At 31.1% G+C, this 10,617-nt stretch overlaps 1 protein-coding gene across 27 annotated transcripts in view; it reads left to right on the top strand.

The window, feature by feature from the left end:
- The window catches only part of TRIQK (triple QxxK/R motif containing), an 86,624-nt gene extending 76,941 nt beyond the window's left edge, over window positions 1–9,683 (top strand). For all 27 annotated transcript variants that reach the window (XM_085022073.1, XM_085022069.1, XM_085022063.1 and 24 more), the window contains 2 exons: window positions 1,356–1,441; window positions 6,528–9,683. In XM_085022073.1, the coding sequence (XP_084878199.1) occupies window positions 1,356–1,441; window positions 6,528–6,641 (200 nt within the window). In that variant the 3' untranslated portion in view covers window positions 6,642–9,683. The remainder of the gene's footprint in view (window positions 1–1,355; window positions 1,442–6,527) is intronic.
- Window positions 9,684–10,617: the final 934 nt, after the last annotated feature.

The raw sequence follows: 10,617 nt of genomic DNA on the forward strand, positions 1-10,617 counted from the left end.
GCTTTTGCATGTTCATAGATCCAGAATGACTGCTACAGTATTGCTGTTAATGAAATGGCATACACTCCTTTAAAAAAAAAAAAAAAGCAGTTATTTAGCCAAACAAATATAACATTTCTTCATTACTCCCATATATTTGACTCACGTCTCCCTGCCATTTCTAATTCTAAAAATCTGTATGGAATTTTAAAGGTACTTTTGAATCATTAGCAAACACATTAAGAAATATATTGCACATTAAATTTTGATTATGTAATTTAGATAAACTGCTTTCAGATTTACTTCAGTGTGAGGAAGATGTGGAATTTAAAGTTATAAGTTGTATTATTTAGATAAAGAAAATACAGGGTAAGTCTTGGAAAGTAACTGATCATTGAAAGAAAAGGAATAAGATAAAAATAACCCGGCTAAATAGGAGTATATAAAATAGCAAAAGAGATGATACAATCAAATGTTAACCCCCACACAGAAGGATATACTTGTATATACACAATATCATATATATATATCCTTATTCATATTTGAGACTCATTTGACTCAATTCCTAGCTAAGAGTTTAGTCAACAAAAAAGTACATTTTTCTAGTCTTTTGTTGTTGTTATTGTTAAATCAGTTTTCCTCACAGGCTGTGTAATAGCTCTTTTTTCACTCATTAGTGGGCTTACTAGATGGTACCACACAAAAATGCAAATTTGGTGACACTAACTCAGTTTTGTTCGGTTTTGGTTGTTAAGTGTTGCAGAGAAGATTGAAACTAATATCTAGATATAGCTATCCTACATCATTTATCTAGCCATATTTATTCAGTCCTCTATTGAGGGCAAACCAAAGTTAAATATTTTTTCTAATGAATTCAGCAGCTGAAAGTTAATTATTTACAGATCTTTCTTTAGTTTCTTAGAGAAAACTTAAAGATATTTCTCAAATTGATTATTGAATATATAATATATCCATAATAAAATACATTTCTAGTGAACTGTCATTCTTCAATTATGAAGACCAAGTTAACTTTACCTACTTAATGGGATTTTATGTATATTCCTTTAATTCCTCATTTGTTTCCAAATGCTTCTAAAGATTTACTCTTTACTTTAAACGTCTTATTCTCTAAAAGAATATCTTTATCTTTTTTTGGTATTCACTGACAGCAAATCAAGATGTCTGTCAAATCTTCTTCCTGAAAAGGTAAGAGAGGATGAAAAGTTGACCTTAGGGTGACAAATTTATGATTTCCATAGCTGGGAAGTACTTTTCAACTTTGTGTCCCAGTTTTACTCTATTTAAAGGCCCTTTGACATTTCAGATGGCTGTTAAACTTGAGTTATAGCTCATTGTCTAAAATTATGTCTTTCTAGGTAAACAGGATTATAAAAAAACCAAACCTATTTTACGAGCAACCAAATTAAAAGCAGAAGCAAAGAAAACAGCAATAGGCATAAAGGTACCTGCATTTAATAAATTTAAAATTTGATATATGCATGCCATTTCATTTTCTAAAACTGGATTGCATAAAAGTTGAATTTTAAATGTTCTATGATAATTTAAAATCTAAGTGCCAGAATTAAAGGTTTTTTATATACGATTACCTTAATGACAGACAACTTTCCCATCCTCAGATTTTATCAGGTCTTAGAATAAGACCCATTGTCATTTCAGAGAACCAGTTACACTTAAAGTTGCAATATATTTTTTTCTCTGTTTGTGGCCTGGATCAAAAGCTTCTCTCACTTGCAATAAGTTTTATTTTATGGTTAAGTTCTCATTATAATTGTATACACTTAGATCATTAATTATGTAATTTTACTCATTTATTATTTTTGTTGTCAGTATGCTCTATGATGAAATTCTAATGATGCTCCCAAATTTGTTCTTTTAGTAAACCAGTGTTTTGACTGCTTAAGAGGGATAAAAGCAACTGAGAACGTTGTTAGCAGATATTAATCCAATGTGTCAGCACAAGAAGTTCAGCAAAACTACATTTCCATTATTACCCATGTCAACTCTTTGCCAAGTATTTAGAGCCAAATTAAACTATAAATAGAAAAATTAATTTGATGGCTATACTGTCAAATGAGTAAAATTAAAGCGACTAGTATGTATATTTTATTTAAATATTAAAATGTTAAAAGGAGATTTTGGTTTTTATCTGGCAGATGAAAAATCAATTTTTCTAAGTTATAGCTTATAGCAAATGCCAAGGTATTACTACCAAGCTGTAACAGCTGTTGAACTGCCAGATGATATATTTGGTTGTCTTCCAGAATTTGCTATTATGATCACGAAACACTGCCTTCTTTTTACTCTTGATTGCTGATTTTGATCAAGCTTTGCCGTGTGATGCGGTATGTTTTCATAACACAATCTCCTCAGTTAATGCTGTGTGTCAGATTTTAATGAAAAAAAAAAAGCGAATTGCCTTTTTGTTTAAAAGAGAGATGATTAATCTTTTGAAGTTTTCTTCTAATTTCATATGAAATTTCATTCATCTTCAAAATTATTTCCATGACACGAACTTTCTAAAACCAAGGCTTAGTTTTTCATTTTGCAATTAGTTACCTGATGATTGTCTCTTGTAATGAGAGCATTGTCTGTCATCTTCCAGGAAAGCAGTGTGTCACTTACTTTCATCTTTCACAATACAATGCTTTGTTTTTGTTTTGTATGGTTTTGTTAGAAAAATATTTAGGTAGCACACTCCACTTGTGGCACAATAGAATGAGCAGCTATATAAATTAGAATTTGAAAAATAATGCAGCCATGCATTTATTGTTATATACCACTTTCTTGTATGCATCCTCTTTTTCATTTGCTCTTTTAATTTTTGCTATTGTTTTCAGTTGTGGAAATAATTATATTCCTAGTATAAGTCTACCTTACATTGCAATTATCTAATGTCTTTTTAAAAACAGTGTAGAATTGGTTTCTCTTTTATGAGAAAAATATCTTTCTTAGATTTCATTTACAATTTAAAGTATGTGCCAAAAAGTTTCTGCCAGCAAAACATAGCTCCTTTTTAATAATTGATCATATCATTTTGATTTGTAAACCCATGAAAAACAAAAATCTTAACATTGTTTACCTTGCTTAAATTTTATGTGAAGAGCCCATTAAAATGATATGAAACTTTTTAGAGTTAGAACCAAGTAAGTGTTTTACATTTCAAATCTGGCATACTAATTAGTTTGCCCTGTCAAACTTTGATTGCCTTGTCATTTTAGCATAGTATATTTTAAATAACAAAGTTTCTTTCAGCAATTGCCATTTAATTCTATTTAATTTCCCCAGTGAGTGATTTTACCCATATTGATAATGTCAGAGAAGCAACAAAGAACTAATGAACATCAACTACATTTGACTCTTATCTAGTTAATACAGGATGACCATAATGTTATAATATTTTATCACTTCACTACTTATTTTTCAGAATCATAGCTCTGCTCTTAAAATAATTTAAATCTGTAGAAAATCTGAACAGCTGCATATAATAGAAAAATAACAGCAATAATAAAACAGAACACAAAAGAAATAGGCCTAAAATGACATACCTCTTTCCTCTTACTGTTACCATGATCTACCTGAGTCTAAGCTGGCACATTTATAAAATGGATTTTATGCCACTTACCTCACAGTATGGTCAGGAGAGTGAAATAATACAACAAAAACATTTAACATTGAACCTAGCATATAAAGTCCTTTATGACTTGTTTGCTAATTGAGAAAATATTTCTTTGAGTTAGCTATTATTGGTTTACATACATAAGACTTTCCCTGGATGCTTGTTATTGGCCTGAAGACCTCCTACTTCAGCTAAGTCTGCATCATATGAGTATATTACGTATTACTAAATGTTCTTAGTTTTGCTATGAAGATAGTATTATGGACATTATTGCTGAAAGTTTTCAAGGCATTACATAGTTTTAATATACCTTGTACATAGATTATATAAATCTGACTTAGTCCTCCGTTATTTATTTAGAAATTGCTGTGAGTTTTACAATGTTATAAAATGACAGATAAGACATAGTTGTCTTGGAGGAATTTATACAAGAAATCACTTCCAGATTTCATTACCATATAAAATCAACAGTACTGACTGAGAAATCATGAGTTATAAAAAAATCATACAACAGGGCTTTTACCCTCAGGGGCTTCTAGCACGTTTTTATAACTGTATGTTTAGTGATAGAAAATGATTTCAGGGAACAGTAATGATTCAGAATAAGACATGAATATGATTGCTTCAAATGTAGAATGAATTTCTATTGAGAAGCTGTTTTTATTTCCTGTCTCTTACCAATATAAACATTTATGACCCAGTAATGAAATCAGTACCACCTAAAAAATATTTGCACAACTAATACTTGCTATTTGGTTGCTGTTCAATTCGAAGATTATTTTTCAAGAATTGCAACATCACTAAAACAATTTTTAGAGTGTAAATGCTCGTATTTCTTAGTATTTAGAAGGAAAAAGATAATCTGTATTTGTTAATTAGTTTGTTTTTATTTAAAAAGTATAATTTATAATAAAAGATAACGATCAAAAATTTGATTTATCTGTTACAAAAGATAAAATATTCAGATGTCAACCAGATCCTGCTGACAACCCCTTGGGATGAGCCAGCTGGAAGCATTATTTTTGTTCTTTTTGTTATTTCTCATCCGAAACTAAAAATGGCCAAGGACAGGGAGAGTCGTAAATACCTGTAGGTCTCTAAGTTATGATTAGTATGACCGCCATCCTGAATTATTTTTAAAATTTACCCCCAAACATGCAGCCTTTACAATACTCTTCTCCTTAACAGAATAGGGACATTTTGAAAAAAAATGATTTGCTGTACCTTCTTAGGTCCCAACCCCACACCACAGTATATTGATTAGACTTAATTGAATTAATGGATCCTCTGATGTCATATTCTATGAATGCTCTCTGCTTCCTATCCTTAAACCCCTTTTTCATGCCTCTGAATATTCTGAAGATGATACAGAATTGTTTGGAAGGATAAGAGGAGTTGAAAAGCAGCAATTAGAGGTGATTATCAATGAGATGAGAATCATAGCCTCCCTCAAGAGTAAAAACTTTATTCTTATGTTAAGATGTGAATGGTGACTGCTGTTGAATAGTTTTGTTGTCCACTATACAGAACAGATGGAGTTTGCAGTTGTGTGTCACTTGTTTATTACATCCTCTTAAAATTAGTAGCTGTGTAACCAGATGGGTCTGGGAGCACAGCTGTGGATACAAGAAAATAAATGAAACCTGTCTGATGCTGCCATGCCCTTTTGAGATGCCAAAGTGTTTCAACTGCAACAGAGAAAAATTCACTTTAATTTGACATTATATTGATATAGTAGATTGAGAAATCAGATCTTACAAAAATAGATGACACTAAGCATTTCAACCCCATGGTTCTTATTAATATTTATTTTCATAGTTTGGAAATCTAAAAAATGAAATTATAAAGCTAAAAATACATATGTACTGTCCATTTTTACTTTCAACATTTGGGCAAAAATTACATGTTGATTATAAACCAAATTCATTTTAATTTTTTAAAGTTTATTAGGTAGCATATGTTGAATTATTAATTTTGCATTCTTATGAAATGTCAACTACCCTTGTGTAAATGCAAATAAATTGCTTCTCCATAAAATCACATCAGGAAGAGGTGTGCTATAAAAGTGAGAATTAGAAAGGAATATTTAGGCCTGTTAGGAAACTGTACTGGCACTATTCTTTTTTCTGTTTAGCAAAATGATACGTTAATATTGAGGAAGTTCCTTCATTGTATGTATGTATATAAAAAGTTTTTGAAATATAATGTAATTTTTTCCATCTATATGTGGCTATTACTTCAACATGATTGATTAGTGTAATCCACATCAAATCACCAAATGAAGTATCCTGGACCATCCTTCATAGCTGTGATAATTAATACTGTATCACACTTCATGATCTAAGAGTACTCTGTTTTGTTCTGCCATATTGTAAACAATAGAATTTAGAATTTAAAAACAAGAGTTTTGACAAAAGAATATTTAATAAAGATGTTTACAGAGACATAATCTACTAACTGGTTATGTAGTTTCTTCCCACTAGAAAAAGAGTGATTTTTTTCTTTGAACTGTGTCCAGATGCTGTAATTAATAATAAATAAGAAATAAAGTTAAACATACTCAAACAGAGAAATATAAACTGTGTAGGCACAAACTACATTGAACTACATCGCTTGCATCCAACATTTTGATGTCCAAACTATGAAAATATATATTAAACCTATAAATGTTAATTTAACTATTAGAAAAATACAAGGAAATTAAATAAAGGTAATAATAGATATGAATCACCCGCCAGTGTACTTGCCATTATAATGGTTATGGTCAAGTATAAAGTAAGTTTCTTTGCTTAATGAAAGTATTAAAAAGAATGTGATTATTCATTCTAGACTGTGAGTTTGTTTATCTCATGAATCTGATAACATTAATCAATCTCATTTCATGAATTTCAAATCTGCTTTTCTTCTGCAGGAAGTTGGCCTTGTACTTGCGGCTATATTGGCCCTCCTACTGGCTTTCTATGCTTTCTTTTATCTCAGACTGTCTGCAGATGCTGACCCTGATCTGGAACCAGATGAAGATTAGTTAAGCAGCAATGAATGCATGAGAAGGAAATAATTTTATAAAAGCACCTCTTGGGACCAATACTTTCTGAAGTACTGAGACAGCAACATCTTGAATTCTTTCTGCTGGTATTTTCAGTTTGCAGAAAATATCTTTTTAGATAGTTGCATAGGATATCAAGAAAAGAACTTTACCTAGCAATGTAGTGTAATGTATGCTACCGGATACTTTTATAAATCTTTCTACTTTGACAGGTAACCTTTTCACGGTGCATTTAGATAAAATGGAAAACAGATCCTAAATTCTTTGAATGTCTTAGCCAATTTATGTGTATAACTCCATAAGAGATTTTAAATCTATTTTTGTTCCATATACATCATAAGTAAAAGTATATATCCTCATTTACAGAAACATTCTCTAGTCACATTCAGAGCCTAAGAAGGAAAGGAAAGTCATGGGAAATTTTTCATTTTACAAAGAAGCCCTGCTTTCCTTCCAGACGTATTTTATATCATTAGAGAAACTATCTGCACATACATCTACAGTAATCTTTTTCCTCCTTTGCCAACTGTTCAGTGCACATGTGCTCCATCAGAAATGGCACCTGGATGACAGAAGCTCAAAGAGTCACATATGTCTCTAAAATAGAGTTTCTTTCCTCTTGGGCTGTCTGAACTGGTGTAAATAGAAAGTTCAGTTGATCTTGATTTTAATTAACTTATTACTATATTAATATAAACTTGGAATTCTATTTTAATTATGTCGTTCTGGCTGCTTGCAGTATCAGTTTGCCCCTCTTGTTAGGAAGCTATGTAACAATCTGTCGTCTACTTGTGCAGTCTTTTTCACACAACAGTAATAGCAGAAGTCCAACCTACTCAGAATCATTTTCTTGGGTTGTCTCTTATATCTGAACAATACAAACTTGTTTTATAAAATTATATTTTGTCTCTGGAGAATTAAGTCAATTAGAACTCTTTCGTGAACAGTAAGTGATAGAAGAAAATAGATGTCTTATATTACTCATATATGTAGTTTTCTGTTTATATAACTTTTCATGGTGTTTTACATTTGTTGGAGTATAAAGAACAATGTAGTCAATATTTTCTACCAGTAATGGAATTTTTAAATATTTTTACAATGCATGAATACATAAGCTTAGAAAATGGAAAAATATGTGTCCACAGCAGGGTTGACAGTTACTATCTTATTTAAATCTGTACAGAAAATGAATATTTTGAAACGTGCATATAGTGTTTTATGGTTAATACATTATAATTACAAATAGTAAATAAAATGTTAAGATTGTTTCCATACTCACCAACAGAAGAAAGTTTTGATAAGTACTTTTGCAAATAATTGAATGTGGCTGTGTAGCTCTATGTTCTGTAGAATTTTTTCAGGTAGCATAATTTATTTCATCAGTGTGAAAACAGCCAAAAGTTCCAGTATCCTCACAGATCATTTATGCCAAATATCTGAGGGCAAAATTTAGCTAGTGCTACTTACTGGATTCTTCCCCTAAAAAATTGCAAACTTAAGAGACAGACCAAGAGTTCCTACACACTCACCACAGTGGACCAATCCAAGTGGCATTTTTAGGAAAGGTTGCAGCATTTAATGCCATGTGGTATGTCTGTTCGTGAAGTGGGTGGCAAGGGAATATCCAAGCTGGCATTTTGGATATGATGGGTCTTTTCTTTCCTGAGTGACAGGCCACATGTCAAGAAATACTGCTTTCCCCACTCCTATCACATTTACGTGAACAATTTTCATTTAGTTATTTCCCCTCCCATCTGGTGTTAAATACAGTTATATTAAATAAAGATTATTTCCAATTTCAGTGGTAATTTAAATGCAAGGGAATGTAATAATTGTTTTTTAGATACCTATCCAAGTGAGATATAACAGGATTTACAGTATTTAAAATAGATGATTATACTCTTGGAAATGTCGAAAATTCATTACTCTGGGAAGAAAAAAAAAAAAAAAAAAAAAAAAACTTTACTATCCTGTTCCTCCCTTGAGGTATTCTTTTGGAGAAAAAAAAATGTTATTTCTGATAGTAATGAATGTTTGCCTAAGCATAGTATAATTATTAAGCAAGTTTGACTACTTAGTTTTATCAATACTCCGAGCCTATGGCTAATACGTTTATATGATTGATTGATTGATGGTAAATCCTAAAAGCTGAACTCTGATATTAATAAATAGAAGGTAAAGTGAAACAATGTATATTTACAGAACACTGTTTTCATGAAATGCAAATTTTTCAAACTCACATTAACTGGGAAGCAGCCAATCCTCTGTAGAGAAATCCCAGGTTGAAGTCTGGATTGAAACTTTGAAGACGAGGAGGTGATATCCGGCCTACAGTTTCAGAGGACTACACTTTTGAATACTGCGTGGTATTTGGCATAAATCTGAGACTGGCACCAGACAAATTTTGGGCATGGGTTTTCTCCCTGCAATAATTCACTTCTCAGAGTAATTCGGAAGACAAAAACAGAAAAATTATAATGACCTTTCAGTATGTTAGAATTTATCATATGTTAGAATGTTAACATACTCTCTGCAGAATAAATTTCAACTAATGCAGCTGGACTTAACATAGAGCCTATGAAACACTGTGAATGAAGCCTGAAGCGTTGCTGGTTTTATCCTGCATGAAAAATAAAGAATATATAAATTCATTTGAGTGGAGATGTTATAAAAATAAAACCTCATCTATAATTTCTTTTAGAACAAATGTGCTAAAACCCTGTCTTAGTGCCAGTATGAGGTTTGTTGATATTTTAAGGGGCTAAATACTTGAAGATTTTCTAATATTTTCAATTTTCATAAAGGTAGGAGAAATATTCCCACCCCAACCTATGCTTGCAAGCTCCTGAGACTATTCATTTCTGTAATTCCTGTAGTGTAGTGATCTGTACATGTTTAATAAATGCATGTTAAAATTTTAATTAATGCCTTTTAGTTCTCTCAGAGTCTGGCATAGTTTTTGCATGTAGTAGATGATCAAAAATTGTTTGCATTTAATAAATAAAACTTAAAAAATCACAATATTGATTAATTCAGCATTTAGTATTTATGGTCTGGTTGTATTGAGACATAGATAGATTTCATTGTGGTTCTCTTTGAGATCAAGACAACTAGTGTTAAATTTGCTTTAGAACAGAAACATTGCTCTTTTTGAGGAAATCAAATATACTGTTTTGCTCTTAGTATTATTAAAAATCTTACTCTGTTTTAAATTCAACTTAGTCTACATCTTCACTCCCATTGAAACTAAAACTAAGTTTCATTATAGTGCTTATATAATGAACACTAAAGTGCTTTATTTTCCAGATTCTAAAATGATATAGTCATTGATAATTCAGTAGATCAAGTTATGCTTTAGATAAGCTTCAGAAATAAACTTCTGGAAATGAAACTTAAATTTTAAAATTTAATGTACTTATTCATAACATAAGGTTGTTGAGCCGGAGACTAAGATTTTTTTTTTTTTGCTCTTTATGAACAATTAGGTTTCTTTGTACTTACCTGGGTCTTCTCTGGGGAAATTCTTACACTCTCCCCTTAGCGGCACTGCCTTCTTTTATTAGAATTCCTCCAGTGCAGCATGGATAGAATATTTGCTAGATTTTGTTCCATTGACACCATATTTAAAATCAGTGCAACTCACAGTTAAAAAAAAAAACAAAACAAAAACAAAACTGTAACAGATGAATGCAGTGCCTACAGAAATGCTTTACTCTTTTGTATAGGTTTTAACTCCACAGAAAAGTATAGCGGGAATTTGGAGAGTCATTTAAAGAACTGTACTACTGTGGAAATATCCATAGTGGGTCAGTAAATGCATTTAAAACAATTGAACTGCTGTCGTATTCAGCATTGTGCCTCCTTGTTAAACATTTTTTTTATCCCTAGCAACAGACATGAGATACTTATTTCAAGAAAAATAAGATACTTTACATGCCAGAAGATTTTTTTTTGA

Source organism: Sus scrofa, chromosome 4 (genome assembly GCF_054392235.1).
Source record: "Sus scrofa isolate SSC_HxYL_T2T_F1_AM1 chromosome 4, Sscrofa_HxYL_maternal_Yorkshire_Landrace_v2.0, whole genome shotgun sequence".
NCBI classification, from domain to species: domain Eukaryota; kingdom Metazoa; phylum Chordata; class Mammalia; order Artiodactyla; family Suidae; genus Sus; species Sus scrofa.